Here is a 20,808-nt window from a genome sequence, read left to right on the forward strand (position 1 = left end):
GGACACTTGGGTATCCATTGTAGCTACTCTGAATAATAATGCTATAAATATCAGTGTCAACGTATGTCTTTGAGATCTTGCTTTCAACGTTTATTTGCATGTATACCCCAAAATGGAATTGTTGGACCATATGGTAATTCTGTTTTTAATATTTTGAGGAAACACCATACTGCTTTTTGTAGTGGCTATACCATTTTACATTCCCAGCAACAGAGCACAAGTGTTGCAATTCCTACATATGCTTGCCAAAACTTATTTTCTGTGTGTGTGTGTGTGTATGTATGTGTGTCTGTGTGTGTGTGTGTGTGTGTGATAGTAGTCATCCTAACGGATGTGAGGTGCTCTCTCACTGGAGTTTTGATTTGCATTTTCTTAATGATAAGTGATGTTGAACATCTTTTCATGTGTTTGTTGGACATTTGTATACCTTCTTTGGAGAGATGTCTATACACATCCTTTGCCCGTTTTTGAATCTGATATTTGTTTTTGTTGAGTTTTAGGAGTTCTCTATATATTCTGGATATTAACATGTATCAGATATATGATTTGCAAATGTTTTCTCCCATTTTGTGGGTTTCTTTTTTATTCTATTGATAGTGTCTTTAGATGCACAGATTTTTAAAGTTTTCATGAAGCCCAATTTGTTTAGTTTTTGGTGCCCATGCTTTTCATGTCATATTAAAAATAGCACTGCCTAATCTGATGTTATGATGCTTTTGCTCCATGTTTTCTTCTAAGAGTTTTATAGTTTCAGGTCTCATATTTAGATCTTTGAACCATTTTGATTAATTTTTGTGTATGGTGTTAGGTAAGGGTCCAACTTCATTCATTTGCATGTGGATATACAATTTTCCCTGCACCATTTGTTGAAAAGACTGTCCTTTCGTTCATTGAATGGTATTGTACACTTGCCAAAAATCATGTGACCATGTATGCATGGGTTTATTTCTGGGCTATTTTATCTATTGGTCTATATATCTTTTTATGCCAGTACCACACTGCTTTGATTACTATAGCTTTTTAATAAGTTTTGAAATCAGGAAGTATGAATCCTTCAGCTTTGTTCTTCTCAAGACCTCTGGTCACATAGAGGTTTTTTTCTCCCCTATCTCTGAACAGCACTAAATTGTTTTCCTAATGTTATTAGCAATTTAACTCTTTCCCCCAAATCTGAATACATTACTCAGCATACAACACAGGGCTCTTTTACATTTTAGGCCCCACCCAAACAGCTTTTCGAACTTGACCATCCAGTCACCTATATCATTCTTCTTCATGGTCTTGGTTAACAGTCCCCTTTCCCAACGTCATCATTTCACATCCCTTTACACAATCTTTTAGGGTGTGAACTGTATCTTTAGCTTTGTAATCTGCAACAGTGCTGTGCCTAACTCTTAGTAGATATTCAATAAATACTAATTGAGTGGACCAATAAGTGGTTTGGTATAATGTAAAAGCCAGATAGCAGACTAACCAACATAAGCTAAAATACGTTCTATATTCTATCCACTTGGCTAATATAACTGTTTCCTATGTACTCTTTGTTATTTTTAAATATTTGAAGGCTACTTGCAAAAAAAAGTCCTGAAATCTGAGATACATTCAATTAATGTGGAACACATGGTGTTTATAGAAGCATTATAAAATAGTATCATGCTAGTGAGTCTTGATCATGTATGTCAGAGGATTTCAGTATTAGCCCAGAACATCAGCATTACTACAAACAGCTGAACTATATTGTATGAAATTAATTTCCTCATGAAATATTGCATGGCCAGGATTTTGGGAGTTGGCTAGCTAGATTAGAAATGTTATCATCCATATTATTGGTAAAAGGAGATGATGTGGCTGTTTATTAAGTAATTAGCTTTAAAAATCCTTGACATTGATATCAAATTTAAATACTGGGTCTCCAAGCACAATATTCTAGGAGAGCCCCATTTCACATACTTCAGTTTGAAGATAAACATGGTTCAATCTGTGGGCCCCTCTTCCAAAGCCTGTGTTGCTTGTGTACTTGCTACCTTTGAGCTGTGTACACCAGCATCTGTATGCCAGATTCCTAATGTCAGTGTGAATTAGCTGCTAAAATTTGAGTGGTGGGAAAAGAGGGAGTTCTTAAATCTCCCCTCCCCATCCTCCGCTAGTTCCCCTTCCTTTCCTACTTCTCTTCTTCCTCTTCCCTCTTAACACGTCTGCCATTGTCTTGGGTTTTGAAGAAGTTTGTCATTCAGAAGACAGAAATTTCTCCTCAGTTAAACATCATATGCTTTTAATCATCCTTCATATGCCCAGTGGTTTGTATCAGAAATTAGGTCTTTAAGGAACTTGACCTTTCAGAGTCAAGAACTCTCCATGTTAAAGATTCATCTTTTGGTAGGAGGATTTTTTTTGAAAGTATAATAATGTATACAAGTAGAATGTTACAATAATATTTTGAGTCTTTAGATATTTTAAAAGAGGATAATTCATCTTTTCTCATTTGTGTTGCAAGGTAGCTTCCCATGTTTTTTAATACTTGAAATGGTTGAATTCTTTTTATATCTTGAACTTCTTCTGGACTCTTTTGTTTGTAACTTTTAAATTGTGGAAATGACAAAGAAGCTGCTACTAGAAGATGGTGGTTTAGCTTGAAGTGGTATGGTAGGTGATCACTTAAGGTTAGGTAACCTTTTTTTCCCAGGCAGGGCACATCATTTAACCCTCTCAGTAGGCACTGAAATTTAGGAAACAAGTGGAAAACAGAAGGTAAAATGATGATGGTCTATACAAGGCCTCAAGATTACTTGGCATACTGATGCAAACTTTCCAACATTCCAAGGATGCATAAATTCCATGTATGCACACTGGTTTTGCCACTTCAGAGATTTGGATTACTTGTATTCTACATTTAGCCGAAATGAAAATTCAACTCTGGTTTTCATCGTACCTCAATAATATGCTAATTTGATCCTCATGGCCTGTAAGAGTTAATGTCATAAGTTGGAACTAACTTACTAGTAGAGAAATACATGGGAATAATTGGTTCAATGTTTTTCATAGCTGATTGTGTTTTCAGGATGAAAACCAACTGGCTGTCACAAATCAAGAGCTGCCAAAAAAAAAAAAATCACCATGTTCCACTTGTGCCCACACAATTGATTGCTTGGGTATTTCCTTCAGAACATCTCTCTTTGACAAATACAGTCACTAAAAAAATGTTAGTAGCAGAAGCTGCTGCTTTGGCATCCTGAGTTGGCTGTAACAGATTGCCTGATTTCCACATTGGCACCCCATATTCTTTTCTTTATTATGTATTGACTAAAAGGTGGCTGCTAAACTGCAAACAATTTAAATACATTTCCTTCTTCATTACATTCTTTTAAGTTTTACAGAGTTAGAAAATGTAGTGTGACCCCTTCTACATTTTCGAAACTGGTGACTGGTTTTCCATACTAGGTAAATATGTATGATACCCCCTGTTGTTCCTGCTACATCATAGGTTAAACATTTTACAGGTTTCGAAGCCCTTGCAAACTCACCTTACACAACTCTACAAAATAAGGCAAATATCACTCTAATAATTTATAGATGATAATGAGGCTTGGAGAATTTCAGTAGGTTTTCTATCATTACAAACCTAGAACCTGGGTCAGAATATAGGTTCAAATTTTCAGATTTGAGCCCATGAAAATCCACTGTAATTCAGGCTCAGAGCATTATTGCTTTTGGCCAAGGGGTTATTGTATTATGATCGGAGTAAAGAAATAATATGTTTTGCAATTTATGCTCTAGTGGTACCAGATATCACCTTATATTTCTCATTTTCATCACTGTGACCTCTTGATAAAGGAGATCTCATTGTTATCCTTCCCTCCAATTTCTTTAAGAGTTAATCTCATTTTCCAACAATAATTTTTTTTTATTTGTATTTTTTGAGACAGGGTCTCACTCTGTTGCCCAGGCTGGCATGCAGTAGTGTGAGTACAGCTTACTGCAACCTCTACCTCCTGGGCTCAGGCCATCCTTCCACCTCAGCCTCCTGAGTAACTGGGACTACAGGAACTTGCTGCCACACTCAACACTAAGTTTTTTTTTTTTTTTTTTAGGAGACATGGTTTCACATGTTGCCCAGGCTTCTCTCAAATTCCTGGACTCAAGTGATCCTCCTGACTCGACCTCCCAAAGTGCTGGGATTACAGAAATGAGCCACTGCACTGGGCTTGCCAACAAGAATTTTAAGACTTGGCCTAAATATGATAATGAACACATTAAGAAGTTATATCAGCATGACGTCTTTTGTTTCCATTTTCTAGTGCTTATACTTGTGAATGTAATTCAGCATTACTTTCAAAATAGTAAATTTTACTTTTTGCAGTTTCTGTGACTGGGTTTACACAGTTGCATTATGCCAAAGTGTGGGCCATCTTCTGAAAGCTCTCTGGCAAAGGAAGAACACTGGTCATTGAAGTATCAGGAGTTAGAAGAGGCCAGGTGTGGTGGCTCACACCTGTAATCCCAGCACTTTGGGAGGCCAGAGCAGGAGGATTGTTTGAGCCCAAGATTTTGAAACTAGCTTGGGCAACACAGTGAGACCCTGTCTCTAAAAAAAAAAAAAAAAAAAAGCCAGGCATTTGTCTGTATTCACAGCTATTCAGGAGGCTAAAATGGGAGGATCACTTGAGCCTGGTGGGTGGAGGTTGCAGTGAGACATGGTCATGCCACTGTACTCCAGCCTGGGTGACAGAGTGAGACCTTATCTAAAAAAAAAGAAAAAAACGAAAAAGGAAAAAAGAGAAGAGTTTTGCTGCTTCCTGTCATTCCTGTCACCGTTTGCCCAGCAGAGTTCAATGCACAGCTTCTACATAGAGGTGATGATTCTGCCTGGTCATGAAATGGTTTTGAGATGGAGGATGATGCTATGAAAAGTAAGGAATGTTGAAGGACAATGATTTTTATACTGATTTATGGGCTTCTCAAGACATATGTCTTTACCCTATCTGTCTTTTGTGGTGCCACATATACAAATAAGTCCTAATGTATTCTTATTAAATATTAGCCCTTAATAATTATGCCTAGTGTTCCACTATTGGAATGCTAAGCTTGTGGGAATTATTTATATCCTACTGCTCAAGGTCATCGCCAAGGTCTGATTTTTCACAAAATAAATTTACAACCTCTGGCATAAACGGGTTACTACTTGACCGAGTATCTGGTCAAAGAGTATGTTCCCATTTCTCAGAACCTGGGAGAATCTTGAGGAATGGCTTTCTTTCTTCAATGGTTTTGAAGTTTTATGCCTACTGGGTAAAAGGTACTGAATCATGTCTTTTCCTTTTTAAAATTTTAAATTACAGATATAGCAATGCAAATTCAATTTTTCATCCATGTAGACCCATATATTAAACTGATTTGAGTGTATTTCCCTTTTTTGAAACATGTAGGATTAGGAAAAAAGTCTAAATTCAGAAAAAATATTGTGTTAATTTCAATTGAGATACTCACATTGTACCTAATAACGTTTTCTAGAACTTAAAGTATAATAAAAAATATATATATAAAATAAAAATAAAAATAAACAAAATAAAAAAATAAAATTAAATTAAAAAAAAGAGAAACCTTTGAAACCTCTTAGAACCTAACAATGTACTCAGGGAAACCCAAGATACTCTATATATACAATGTAAGAAACTTGTTACATGTCAGTTCTCTATGATTCTATCAAATGAAAATGAGAATATGTCAAATATTAACGCCTCTGGGAACTTTGGGGAGTTTCATCTGAAGTTCATCTCACTTCTCCCTTCTCCTCTTAGGTGGCCATGTTTGTGCTGCAACTGGGCAGTGCCACATTTGTGGTCACAGAGCCTGTGATCAGCGCAATGACAACTGGGGCTGCCACCCATGTGGTGACTTCACAAGTCAAATATCTCTTGGGAATGAAAATGCCATATATATCCGGACCACTTGGATTCTTTTATGTGAGTTTTTCATATGTTTTCATACATATCTTTTGAATATGCAGGTTTCACAAATCAGAATTTGATTAATCACAGTACTGAGATTTTTCTGTATTAAAGCAACTTGGGTTTAAATAAAATCTTATAGGATATTTTGAGTGTGACTTAAGGTATGAAACTAATTTAGTGAGTAATTTCTACTAATTTTGGAAATGATTCCTTGTAATGAACAATGGAATATGAGCTAATTTGGGGGCATAATTAGAAAAAAAAAACCTGAATTTTTTGTGAGCCAGGTATTGTTGCCAGCTTCTAATGGAAGTCATCCACTGGGATTATGGCCCAGTTTAACAATAGTGCACTCCCCCACATTCCTTCAGTATTACAAATCCCGGTATGGATTAAATCAGAGGCCTGGTCGAAATTGGTGGCTGAAGCCTCAGTAGCAGACAATCAGCTATTCAAAACCACCTGAACCCGAGAAAGAGCGTAGCACCTGGCCATTTGCAACATATTTTTCTAACAACACTCCTTTGTTCTTGGGTTTGTTTTTGAAGTGGACCTAAAATCTGTAACCACTCAAGAACTCACATCCTATTAGAGGTTTATTTTTTAAAAACTCTTGTTAATGAATTTGCTGACAACCAAACTTTGTTTTGTTTAACTTTATGCATTGCTGTATACTAAATAACATTAATTTTTTGTTTCATAATGAGAGTATTGTCATTCTTAATTTTCTTAAATATTAATGGCTGGAAGTAGCTCAATGAATGGAGTATGGTAGTTTATCTATCTGTTATTGAGGTGGTTTCTGGCATTTCTGTATTATACATGGCCCCGTGAGGATCCTCTTTATTTGCATATTATTCTCTGCACCAAACAAACATTGATTGTTTCAGTAGGATAAGTTCCTATGATAGAATTATTAGATCAAAGGGGTATAAATTTCAATCTGAAAAGATGTATCCATTAATATTTTACTCTGACCTTATCATTGTCAACTCTAGTTATGGCTATTTTTTAAGTGACCATTTGATATGTGAAAAAAATGGTATCACTTGTCTAAGTGTGTTTCTCTGATTAGTTGGTAAAGTAGTTAATAAAAAGCAATTGGCAACACGGAGCTGGAAGCTGGATCTGAATTTCCATTTCTTAGATAATTTCCTGCTCAATGATTCATTCATTGTAAGAATGATTAACACTAAAACAAGAACACTGGAACTGGGCCTGGAAGCAACATAATTCCAAGCTCCAGCTCAAACAAAAGCAGACCAAAGTAGCTGTAAGCTGTCAGGTGACTGGTTGAAAGTTTAAGACTTTCAGTGACAGCAGGTCTAGACGACAGAACCAAAGCAGTGATAGTTTCTGTCTTGACCTCTCACCTGGAAATGGCCTGGCCTGCTTGTCGGCACATGTGCAGTTTAAGGAAATGACTGTCCATCACCACTCGGCCTCTTGAATCATATCTGCATACACAAACGATCATCTTTCTTTTTTCTAGTTGTGTTAAAGAAGCAGGGCAGCCTGCTGTGAGAATGACATTGGTCTTTCAGCTTGTTTCTCTAGTGGCAATGTGTATAAACTTCTATTAAACACTTCTGTTAAAGGGTTTTGTGTGTGATTTTGTTTTTCATTTTGTTTTTTTGAGGGAAACTGCAAGCTACTTTACCCTAGTCTTGTAGATCAACACTGTGGGACTTTTTGGAGGTGTTTCTTTTTTTTCTTGAGACAAGTCTCACTTGTCACCAGGCTGGAGTGCAGTGGCACGATCTTGGCTCACTGCAACCTCCGCCTCCTGGGTTCAAGTGATTCTCCTGCCTCAGCCTCCTGAGTAGCTGGGACTACCGGTGCGTGCCACCATGCCCAGCTAATTTTTGTATTTTTAGTAGAGACAGAGTTTCACCATGTTGGCCAGGTGGAGGTCTTTCTTACAAACTTTACAGTGAAACGGAAACAGATTTGGGAATGTTTTTAGACTGCTGGCTTTAAATTCACATTACTCAGTTGATGGAAATTGCTATGCTTTGTGTTGACGGAAAATGAAAAAAAATAGTTGCTCTTTCTTTTCAATTATCACAGAGTCCTGTACTGTGAGGCTGTTAGGTGGGAATGGTGCTTTGGTTCTTTGCCATGGTTTCAAATGGATGTTGATACTGCAATGCCAAAAATTCTGGTGATCTGAGTGTTAGATTAAGAAATAAATCTTACATCATTCACAGGTTGCAGTGGGATGTTGGGAAGTGTGCTTTCGGGTACTTAGGCTGAGAGAATCTGATGATGGCTACACTTGCCACTGGATCATTTAAGTGTTATATAAAGAAGCAGAGCTGAACTCAGCAAGGATGTAGAGCAGAAGACATCATACAGTCCTTGGCTAGCATGTCAAAGAACCCACAGCAGAATGAATTGACACATTTGCGGGACTTTTCACTCTTTGACGTGTATCCTGCCTCTGAGTTTTCACAATTGTTATATCCTTTTAGAAAGCAATTCAGGCTGATGAGAGATAAAGCACATGTTACTGATATTCTTGGAACATAAATTGGATATCTAGAATATTTAAGACTCTTGCACAATGAGCCAGTCATGATTCCTAATAGTCTCAGGTGGGCTACTCATTTTTGTCAAAAGAATCCAGTTTTAGCCAATCAAAATGTCCACTGATTAATTAATTATTCTTAGGATGAGTTCTGTAGATTGGGGTCTATTTATTCTGCCACTGTGTGGTTTCTACAGTGCCTTCCTCGCAGGGGATGTCTGATTCTGTGCTATTCAGAGAATCTCATTCCCTAGTTGAGTTGGATGATTATGAACAGCTAATATTTCCATCTCTTTGGTTGCTCTGGGGTGGCATGTGTCCTTGCCACAATGAAATATTTTTAGGGAGCAATTTGAATCAGATACATGTAGGGGTTTCTGCTCAGTTCTTCCCTCTTAGATGATAGATAACAGACTTCTCATAGGCTTGAGGGATAGACATGGCATAATGCCTTCCCCTTTTCTACTTCTGGCATGAGGAAAACACGCCCCGACTCCAGCGAAGCTCAGGTGGTTGGGCCACTGTTTCTCTTCTAGCTGAAAGTTGTTAAAGAGTTTCCTCAGGGGAAGAGTTCTTCCCGAGTGTGAAACATTACTAAGGCTTTCCCCTAGAACTTTGAATGCCCTTTGAGAATTTCTAGGGTCCACATATTCAAAGGGAGCCTCCAGAATAACTGTCATGACCCTACTATATCGCTAAGAAGAGTGGGTATAATTAGGCCTAACTTATCCTTTTATTTAGCCTTCCTAAATTCCTTCACAGATAACTCTTTACTTTTTAAATTTGTTCTTAGAGTTCTATCTCGATTCATATACTTCTGATTAAACTATCTTTCTTTTAGTATTATGGCTAGTTCTTAGTAAACTTTAAAGATTACATCAATTTTCAGGTATATATTGGGAAAAAATTATTTTTTTTTCTCTGAGGTAACTTTTAGCTCTTGTTAGTTACTGTAACTTGAGCTAATGACTGAGTGTCTTTGATTTCCAGTTGTCTTGTCTGTTTTGTGCACTGATGATAATCATACTTCTTGGAATTCATTTCCAAAATGAAAAGCATGGAACATAGGTGTTCATTAAGTGGAAGCCATTATCTTTCTTACTAGTAGTGAATAGTTCAATGTAACAAATTATGCATTTTTTTAAGCATCACTTAAGTAATAGATACTAATGCTTTTCCTCTATAGAGGACTCTTAATCAGATTTTTAAAAAGACTAAATAACAAAACAAACTTATGTGTATTTAATGACTTAAAAATGGCTTGAAAATTTATAAAACCTTTAGAAACAAATATATCTTCTGTTAGTGCGGGTTGATCATTACAATTAAAAAAGCTATGTTTTTTAGTTTATTTTTATTTATAAATGTTTTCAACAGTTCAGCTCAAATCTCCCTCGGCAGTTATAAACCCATTTAATAAATTATAAACAGTGTTGCAATATGTTTTAAAATAAGCAGAAGCAATAATGTTATAAGGGTCACTTCTGTCTTGGGATCCTGGCTCAGAAGTTAAATTGTTCTATTCTTGGTTTCCTTTAAATTCAAATATTTGACCAGTAAGTTGGTTCCTCACACAGATAAGAAGAAAAAGTTTAATTCTTATTTACAAAAAATTTTTTAAATTGAGGAATGATGAAGTATCTTTTTATCAGAAAGGATGTTTTCCCTCAAAAGGCACAATAAAAATTACAAAAAAAAAAAAAAATTCCTAGTTCTTATTAGCACATGTGGGTTTCTTTGAGATGGTGCCAGTGTCTCAGCCTGCAGCAGCCTATGATAAATTTGGCAAGGATACTTTCATTGGCATGGCTTAATATGAGCACTGCTTTAAATAATTATGTATGGTTATATATATTAAACCCAAAAGCAAAAGGCGAGCTTGGCAATATATTCAGCCATCTTTCTTGGAAGTTTTTATTTTCTGCCCTAAAAATGGGTAGTTTCAGAACTGGAAAACCGTTTAATTCCCACCCCCCATCCCTGAAGTACAAGCAAAGTACTTTTCTAGTTTGGACTGCAAAGACTGCACAGGGGAACCAAGAATGTTAGTAAAATGGGATAGAAATGTCAGAAGGAAGTCAGAGCCAATGAAACATTTTCTTTTATAGGGAATGAGATCACAATTAAATATGTATAAGTGGGGTTTATACGTGGAGAACAAATCTACTTTGTACACCTAGGCCCTGTGGGATTTCTGAATCAAGAACATGCTTTGATGGTTTATGAAAGCTCACAGTTTCTCTGCAGATATTGTGACATCTCTATTGTGAATTGCAGGAATGTTCAGTATACCCTGAAAAATGGACAGAATAAATTAAAGGGGAGAGAAAAAGAATGTTCATCTGTAACTTGATTCAATCAGTGATGCAGGGGATAGAAGATGTGGCAGGTTTAATTTGGATATGAAACAAGTATATGGAAATTTGTAGCCAAGGTTACTTTAGGATTCTAAATCAGAGAGCAAATATTTTTGCAACTCAACCATCATAGGCCAAACTCTCTCCATCCCTCACAATTCACTGAAAAATGCATCAACACAAAATCCAGCGCTCAAGTAATTCAAATTAAACTAATTTACCAAACAAGAGATGGCTGGATGCCACCTGGACCTTGGAATGCTTGGTTGTATGTTTGGTCCAAGTGACTTTTGTATACTTATGATGTCTTTAGCTATTTAACATACCATACTTCCCTTAGACCGCATTTGTTCTGAGACTTATTTTATCCCTTGAAGTAATAGCAAATGGATTTATTCCAAGTGTATCATATAGTTATTGATTAGAAATTGGGGTATAATGATGTAAAAAACTACCAGAATATTGGTTTTCCCTCTTTCTTTTGGGATTTTTTTGTACTGATGAAAATACAGCCTGTGGTTAATATCCAACTTAATCTTTCTCTTTCTCTTCTTTCTTATCTTTTTTTTTTTTTTGAGACATAGTCTCACTCTGCCACTGAGGCTGGAGTGCAGTGGTGCCATCTCGGCTCACTGCAACCTCCATCTCCCGGGTTCAAGGGTTCAAGCAATTCTCTTGCCTCAGCCTCTGGAGTAGTTGGGATTGCAGATGTGCATAACCACACCTGGGTAATTTTTGTATTTTTAGTAGAGCTGGTGTTTTGCCTTATCAGCCAGGCTGGTCTTGAACTCCTGTCATCATGTGATCTGCCCACCTTGGCCTCCCAAAGTGCTGGGATTACAGGCATGAGCCACTGCACTCAGCCTATATTTTTCTTGTTTTTGTATTTATGTTCACTGCTGTAGAGGCAGGTGGGATTTGAGGGGATTGCTCTTATCAATACCTATTCTAAAATGTTTAATGATGTATAATGATATAGGCAAGTTGACAAGAGACATCAAATTCTTATGAATAGAGAGAACTTGTGCTAACATCAAGTTCTAAAGGATCAGAGTTGGCTTTAGGTGTCCCTGAGCAGGAATTTAGATCTGCTTGGAGGTAGGATTCAAATGCAATGAGCTTGAAAGCAAGTTGGGGTGGGGAGAGGGCATGCCTGGGCAATCATGACTCATGTTTAAAAGTTCCAAGGATGTGAAAGCTGCCTTAATTGTCCAACAGAATAATCAGAATAATCTGGGGGGATTTTACAAGCTACACATGAGTAGGAAGAGATCAACATGCATCCTTGATTAAAGAACCACTAGAACAGATTTACTCAACAAATTGACCACCTCACAGGCATTAAGGGTACAGTTGAACAATAACATTTTTGTTGCCATGGAATTTAATTGAAACACTGAGGAGGGATGCAAAGTATGGAGAGAGGAGACAAACAAATTGGCAAATAAAGTAATCTCAGATAGTGTTAATGAAGGAAACAAGCTGGTGTGATTGAAGGTGGGTAATGTGGTCAAGTGACAGGGGTGGGTCTGCTTAGATAAGATGGCCTGGGAAACCTTTTCTGAGGACATGGCTTTTGAATGGAGGCTAGAAAGATGAGAGAGACCCAGCCATAGAATGATTTGAGTTAAGAGTATTCTATGAAGAAAGAGCAGCAAATGCTAATTCCCTAAGGTAGATATAAGCTTGGCATGTTGGAAAGACAGAATGGGTTTGCTTCTAAGATTCTTTCCAGTGGAATTTCAGAAATTTTGTGATTCTATTTCATTAACTCCTGAGGTTTGGCTACAAGACCAGACCCTACTCTTGTTTTATATGTGTAGCTGGCAGAATATAGGTTTAATAGTGAGACAAGACGAAGAACTACATGCCAGCTCCATTGTTCAATTTCTGTGTGGCCTTCAGCAATTTAGCTAACCTCTCCAAGTCTTATCTTCCTCATGTGTTAAATGGAAATAATAATGGTCACCTTGAATTAATTAAGACATTAAATGAATCACTGTGTATAAGGTGGCCAGCATAGAGCCTGAAAGTGTTAATTCCCCTACTCTTCTAGGAAGTGACTAAGTTTAAACAGTTTCCCCATTCTTTCTTCCTGAGTCCCCCCTGCACCACCCCCATATGCCTATGATAGGGAAAATATGAAAATTCCTCTCCCTTCAGGAACGGAGTGTGAAGGCACTGTATAGATACTGGTAGGCTTTCACCAAATATGCTTATGTTAAGAAAAGGCCATGATCTGTGTACTAACAGCTTTCAGAATCAAGTTGGAAGGCATATTGCTTCCCTTGTACTAACATGACTCTGCTGCTGATGTTGAAGGCACAAGACTGGAGGGTGAGAAGAGCTTGTATGCCTGAGAAGCAGCCAGGTGCCATTGAATACCACCACTAAAACCCCAAATCTAAGACTTCATGCTCCATAATAGTCTCTTCAAAGAGGTAGCATCTTCCCTCCATAACCCAAGGGAAAAGGAACCAGCAGGGAGATTTGGAAAAATTCTTTGCTGGACTGAAAAAATCATGAGAGAGTCATTGGTAAAATGTGCATGTGTTTGTCTAGGGTTGAGGGGACCTGTGTCAAAATCCTGATTTTCTCATTCACAAGCCAAGTCACCTGGGGCAGGACACTAATCTTTGGAGCCTTGGTTTCTATTTCTACAGAGCAAGTGTGTGGAACTGGTTGATTTCTGAGGTTTTTTTCTGGTGCTGACAAGTGTCTTCTGAACATTTCCTTTGATAGGCATTTTAGTTGTAATCCTCACTGCAGATATCAACTATGCCTGATTGATCTTTGGTAGATGCTCATTCAGTTGGCCATCTCTCTTGATGGTACTGATTACTTGGTAATTACTATTGAAAAGGTTCTGTTTTGTTTCTTTTTGTGTTTTAGAATACTTCTATCTCAGCTAACATGAAAAGAGGGGAATTTGCTAGGGTCTATCTGTGATTCTAAGAACAAAAGCTTGGCATCCCCTCTGCCCTCTCTATTAGCTTCCTAGGGCTGCCACAATAAACTATCATAGACGAGGTGGCTTAAACAACATAAATTTAATTTCTCCCAGTTCTGGAGGCTGGAGATTCACAATCCCTGTGCTGACAGGACTGGTTTCTTTTGAGGCCTCCCCGCTTGGCTTGCATACGGCCTCCCTCTTGCTGCTTCCTCACATGGTGGAACCCCTGTGCATGCACAGCCCCTGTGTCTCTGTGTCCTGATTCTTAGGAGGACGCCAATCATATTGGATTAGGGCCCACCCTAATGGCTTCCTTTTAACTTAATTACTTCTTTAGAGACCCTGTCTCCAAATACAGTCACATTCTGAAGTACTGGGGGTTAGGATTTGAACATATGAATATTGAGGGAACACAAGTCAGCCCGTAATACTTTCTTTGAGTTGTCTCAGAAGTGAGCAGCATTAGATTTGGTGCTGGTGTCTTATGGCTACTATAACCTGTTACCACAAATCTGGTGATTTAACAAAACAAATTTATTCCCACATTTCTGGAAGACACTTCAAAATCAAGGTCTCTTCTGGTCCATGCTCCCTCTGCAGGTTCTAGGGGAGAAACCATCCTTGCCTTTTCAGCTTCTGCTGGCTGCTAGCATTCCTTGGCTTGTGGCTGCATCACGCCAACTTCTGCCTCTGTCTTCACATGGCCTTCCCTGCTGTTTGTTCTTCTCTCCTGTCTCTTACAAGAATACTGATCATGGGATTTAGGGCCCACCCAGGTAATTTTAGGTGATCTCATCTTGTGATCGATCCTTTACTTAATTACATCTGCAAAGACCTTATTTTTCCATATAACGTCACAGTCACAGGCACTGGAGTTTAGAATGTAGACTTTTTTTTGGTTGGGGGGGGCGATAGGGGACTACAATTCATTCACTACAGTAACCCAACCATGTATGGTGAGGAGGTTTTATGTTTTTGCTTGTTTTTTTTTGTTTGTTTGTTTTAAAATTAGAATGTGACTGAAGTTATCCATGTGATGCAATCAGTAAATATAATTAATATAATTTCAAAGCTATTTCAGGGCGGTGACTACCAATGAGTGCTCTGTGTTTTGAGATGAGGCTTCTGATAGAAGTACCATCTAAATGGATAGATTATTAATAAATTTTATTCAACATAGGACTTTAAAGTAGATACAATGAGTAAAATAGTTTATTCGGTGGTGCTACTGTTGTCTTATTTTAATATATACTCTTTGAGACATAGAAAACAGTCTATATTTTTAGACACCTATCTATATACTGATTATGCCAAATGCACTTTCAAACCAAAGTTTGCACATGTGGTAGCTGGCATATATGGATGTTACCATTGTTTCTGGAGATAGTTCTGGTTTTGTGGTTGATGACTGACTCAAAATAATATATTGGGAATTAAGAATTGTAGATTGCAGATTAGTAGTTTATACCTACTATTAAAGTAGTGTGCTGATAGATTTATTACAGTGTGCTAATTTTACTAATGCTCTGTTGTTTCTCTAGTCAAACACTAACTTATTTATCACTGATCTTTAGTTCCAAGATAGTGCAGGAATGATAAAAAATGCTACTAAAGGGTTATGTGTTGTTTTTAGCATAGAAATATTTATTCAAATAATATTCGTGGTCCCTTTATGGATAATTCAAAAATGTATTCATCATTACTAGTGAAGAATTATTATCAATAATATCATTATGTTCTAAAAATGTTTAAATCATTTTTTCTCATGTATATTTTACTACAGCAAAACCTAAACCACCAGAATTCAGAGGAAAGTAATGTTTTGATTAATAAAATTTTCTGGTTAATAAAGTATTGAGCAGAAAGTTTATTTAATTTTTAATACTTGTTAATATTTTCTAAACATGTAAGATCTTTCTATTTGTATTATGAAATTTAACAGAGTGGATAAACTTTGGATTTTTCTTCCTGCATAGGTATTTCTTTACAGTGCCTTGTTTAGAAATTCATGACAGTTGTGCAATTAGAATTCAATAGCTATGGTCCCAGAGTGACCTTTATTTATCTTTTCTTAACTAAATATAAACATTTTCATCCTTGATGTTGCTTCATTTTTATAAAATTAAAATTTGACTATATCAAAGATGGATTACTTAAAATTACTGCAATGGTAGCTTTAATATTTGGCTCAATACCTTGCACATAATATAACCTCAATAAACAAGTTGAATAAATGAATACTTGATAACTGCAAATCCCCGTAATATGATATAGCCCAAGTATTGGTAGTGAGAAGAGTCTGGATCCTTTCTCTTCTTGTTATTCTACTTATTCAAGGTAAAATCTATGCCTACTTACAGACTTATTGTTACTATTACTATGCTAGACCCAAGTATTCATTCATTCAACAAAATTTATTGAGTATCTACTTTTTTCCCAGACACCATTCTAGAAGTTGAGAATCCATCAGTGAAAATAAAAGCTTATAAAGAAAGGCAAATTAGGCAAAAACACATTATATAAATATATTGTATATGTGTGTGTATGTGTGTGTGTAAATGTCTATGAAGTACTTTAAAAAAAAGCCTCACCTCTAAAGGAAATAATGAGAAGCAATACATGTGCTGTGGATAGGTGATTTACCTCAAGATGGATTGTTTATGCATATTGATATTTTTCATTTTATATCTTTATAATAAATGGTAAATTTAAACAACCAATATTACAGTCTCAAAGTGAGCTGAACTCTCAGTACGTAATGAACTAATATTACAGTTTTATTAAATTGACTAGGCAGTTCTGGTTAGATAGCTTACTTATTTATCCATACAGATATAAATATTATCTTTGCTTCTCTGAGATCTGGGGAGAAAATGCTGATCCTCAATAGGAATTTTTATCTACTGGAGCTTAGTGCATGATAGTGTATTCAGATGACTGGATTTATACCAGAAATTAGAAATTTAATGTGTGCTTAGGATGTCTGGAACTCTATCAAATGAACATATGTAAATATGTGTGTGTGCATGTGTGCATGTCTATCCTTAGCCCCATTCCTATCTCTTTTTCCATATGCCACCCATCTATCATGAGCCTGTTTTAGCTTGTGAGTCTCTCTGTGGGTCCACATGACAGTCATTAGAATGACACTCCTCACCAGCCTCCTTTCCTATTGTGTTCTTCATGCTGGTTGTAATGAGCTATCCACCCCCGTGTTCTTCTGGAGCATCTTGTGAGATATGCCTTGCTTGATGAGCTGTAGTTTAATCCAGACAGACAATAAAAACCCTGGGGGGTTTTCTCATTCCATTCATTCTGGGGTGGTCATTTTTATTACTGCAAACACATGTTCTCAAAATGCACACTACAGCAAATTTGGTATGGCTTGGAAGTTTTGCATATTTCTACTCTTTCTTATACAGACATTGTCATGGCATACTTTTAATACCATATAGAACAGCAGAAAAGATATTCTCTAAATGCTTTAAAATACTTGGATATTTGTCTTCTTCCTGACAAATCATCTAAATAATATTCTCAATTTTATCCTCAGATCATGAAAAATCATCAGAAAGCATTTGGACAATTTGTTATTTTACATCGTCTCTATCCCCATTCCCTGTAGAATATTTCTCACTGAGTAGCATTTTGGATTTTTATCCTGGGATTGATTGAGTAGTGGGTAACTTTAAGAAATGAAACCTGTTCCTTCTATAGAAATCCTGTGAACAGTTATCATCCACAACATAGAGACAGAGAGGAAAAATGTCATCTGCGTCTAACATAATGATGACATTGTAGCACCTACTTTTCTTTTCAAGTAGCATGGAATAAAATAGAATTATGTGAAAAAGATAATAAGTAAAGCAACCTAACCCCTAATATGTTTATTAATGTATCTGATTACATAACTAGTGGGTTTTTTGTTATTGTCATTTTAACTGTATGGATAAAAGGGGGTCTGGATAGCCTGCATTATGCTAATTCTTTTCACCCAGTGAGGCTCCACTTAATTGAGTACAATTTCTTTGCTCAAAAGATTTAACATGTTAATGATAAAATTCAATATGCAGAATTCAGGCTCAACCTGATGCACTGCCTTTATACCAGGTGCATTTGATCCTTGGGCCAGATGGGCTGAGTCCTTTGATAAGGAAATCTACTAAGCAGAATTTTATGATATTCTAAGAAATACAGTCCATATAAATTCTTTTGATCCATTGTCTATATAATGTTTTGACTCAATATTTTGAGTTGTGGTCAAATTATATTTAAGATGCTAAATAGAAAGGACAAAGAACACAAAAAGTTAGGCTACTATAAGAATAGCCTGTGTGCCAGAATAAAACTAATCTTTATTACCTGAAACTAGACTTGAGCAATCCGCTGTGGACAAATAGAAATGAAGTTATAAAAACTGGATTCAGCATGTTCAAGAGAAGGAGAAGTTAAAAGACATTTTGGAAATAAACATATAAGGACAATTCAAAACCCTAAAGTTATCAAAGTGATATATTTTCATAAGAGACAACATGGAAGATACAAATAAGCTCTTATGCAGAGCTGTTAACATTCCAGTTACATTCATACATATATAGAAGCGTGAAACTTTATTTCATCCAAAGTAATATCTATATTAGCTTTCTAGGGCTTTCAAAACAAATATCACAGACTGGGTGGTTTAAACAACAGAACTTTATTTCTGACAGTCCTGGAGACTGTAATCAAGAAGTCTAGATCAAGGTGATGGCAGTTTTGGTCTCTTCTTAAGGCCTCTTTCCTTGGCTTGCAGATGGTGGCCTTCTCCTTGTGTCCTAACATGGTATTTCTTCTGTACAAGGTGCATGTCTGTGTTCTAACCTCTTCTCAGTCATTTTGGATTAGGGCCCACCCATATGACCTCATTTTACCTTAATCACCTCTTTAAAGGCCCTATCTCCAGTATAGTCACATTCTGAGGCACTGGGGGTTAGGACTTCAACATATGAACTCGGAGGGGGGCCACATAACTGAGCCCATAACAATGTCAAACCATACGCATTTATTTGAAACTTTTCTTTTCCGACTTAGCATTATAACAGGAAGGTCTTTCCATGTCAATAAATATACATATTTATTGTCTACAATAATGAATTTAATGGATGTAGACTATTATATGTATACATGTAACCTGGAGAATTCAACCAGTTCTCTTTTATTTTACTCTTTAAATGGATTCCATTTTCAATGCTGTTTTAAACAATGTTCCAGTGAATATCTTTGTAACAAGGACTTTTCACATGAGCTTAATTATGTTCCTAGCTTAATGTTTTGAAGTAGAATTGCTAAGGCAAACAATAGAGCAGTTCAAAAGTGTTTATTTTTTCAACTTTATTGAGATATAATTGCCACATAAAAATTGTATATATTCAAAATGTACAATGTGATGTTTTGATATATATATACATTGTGAAATGATTCCCAAACTCAAGCTAATTAACATATCTATTGCCTTCAAAGGTTTTCCATACATTTTATCAGATCACCAAAGGATTGCAACAATTTATACTCACAAGGGCATGTAAAAGAGTTCCCATTACTTCCCCCAGATTACATTATTTAAATTATTTTTTAAGCATCATTAATAATTTGATAAAAGAAAGAATGCTTTCTTATAGTTTGAATTTACATCTTTTTGATTACTAGTGTGATTGAGCTCTTTGTTCATATGTTTATTGACCATTTGTATTTCTTTTGTTATCTGTTTATGTCCTCTGCTAATTTTAAAATATTTATTTTCTATGACTTCAGGTTTTATATTTAACCTCTTTTAATCTAGAATTTATTTTGTTCTGCTTAGTTTTTGTTCAAACATGATATATTGGATAATCTTTAATATTGGATAATGCAACTGTTATATTTCTGGGTTTTTACTCTTTTAAAATTTTTCATATATATACACACACACACATATATATATCTAAAATATGTTTTTAAGTTAGAGACCCTATCTCTCTCTATATATTCAATATATATTTAATTAATATCTAATTATATATATTATATATTATATATATTTATATATAAATTATATATATAAATTATAATATATATAAATTATATATATAAATTATAATATATATAATTTATATAATTATATAATTATATATTTATATAATTATATAATTATATATAATTTATATATTATATATTATATATAATTATATAATTATATAATTATATATAATTTATATATTATATATTATATAATATATAAATTTATAATGATATATAAAATTAATTATGTAATAAATTAAAAATATATTATATTTAATTATTCAATATATATTCAATAAAATATATATTTAATTAAATATATATTCAATATATATTTAATTAATATATAATATATATTCAATATATATTTAATTAATATATAATATATATTCAATATATATTTAATTGATATATAATATATATTCAATATACATTTAATTAATATATAATATATATTCAATATATATTTAATTAATATATAATATAGAGTCAATATATATTTAATTAATGTATAATATATATTCAATATATATTAAATATATATTGAATGTATATTTAATTAATATATTCAATATATATATATGTTTAATACACACACACGCACACACACATATTTAAGCTAGAGACAGGATCTCCTTCTGTTGCCCAGGCTGGAGTGTAGTGGTGCAATCATAGCTCACTGTAACCTAGAACTCCTGGGCTTAAGGGATTTCCCCCTGCCAGCAGTCTCTTGGGTAGCTAGGACTGCAGGTGCATGCCACCATACCCAGCTAATTTTTTAAATTTTTCATAGGGAAAGAGTCTTGCTATATGGCCCAGGCTGGTTTCAAACTGCTGGCTTCAAGCGATCCTTCTGCCTCAGCTTCCCACAGTTCTGGGTGGTGAGCCACTGCACTCAGCTTTTTCTTATATATTTTATTATTAGTATCATGTTTTGACTTATTATAAATATACTTTTATGTTTGTTAGTATAAACCCGTAAAT

The 20,808-nt window shown here is 35.3% G+C and overlaps 1 protein-coding gene across 2 annotated transcripts in view; it reads left to right on the forward strand.

Moving 5' to 3' along the window:
• SLC26A7 (solute carrier family 26 member 7) overlaps positions 1-20,808 on the forward strand; it is a 153,122-nt gene that overhangs the window by 68,433 nt on the left and 63,881 nt on the right. For both annotated transcript variants that reach the window (XM_002819259.3, XM_054518659.1), the window contains one exon: positions 5,796-5,960. In XM_002819259.3, coding sequence (XP_002819305.3) covers positions 5,796-5,960 — 165 coding nt within the window. The remainder of the gene's footprint in view (positions 1-5,795; positions 5,961-20,808) is intronic.

The sequence above is a fragment of the Pongo abelii genome, chromosome 7, assembly GCF_028885655.2.
Source record: "Pongo abelii isolate AG06213 chromosome 7, NHGRI_mPonAbe1-v2.0_pri, whole genome shotgun sequence".
In the NCBI taxonomy this organism is placed as follows: Eukaryota; Metazoa; Chordata; class Mammalia; order Primates; family Hominidae; genus Pongo; species Pongo abelii.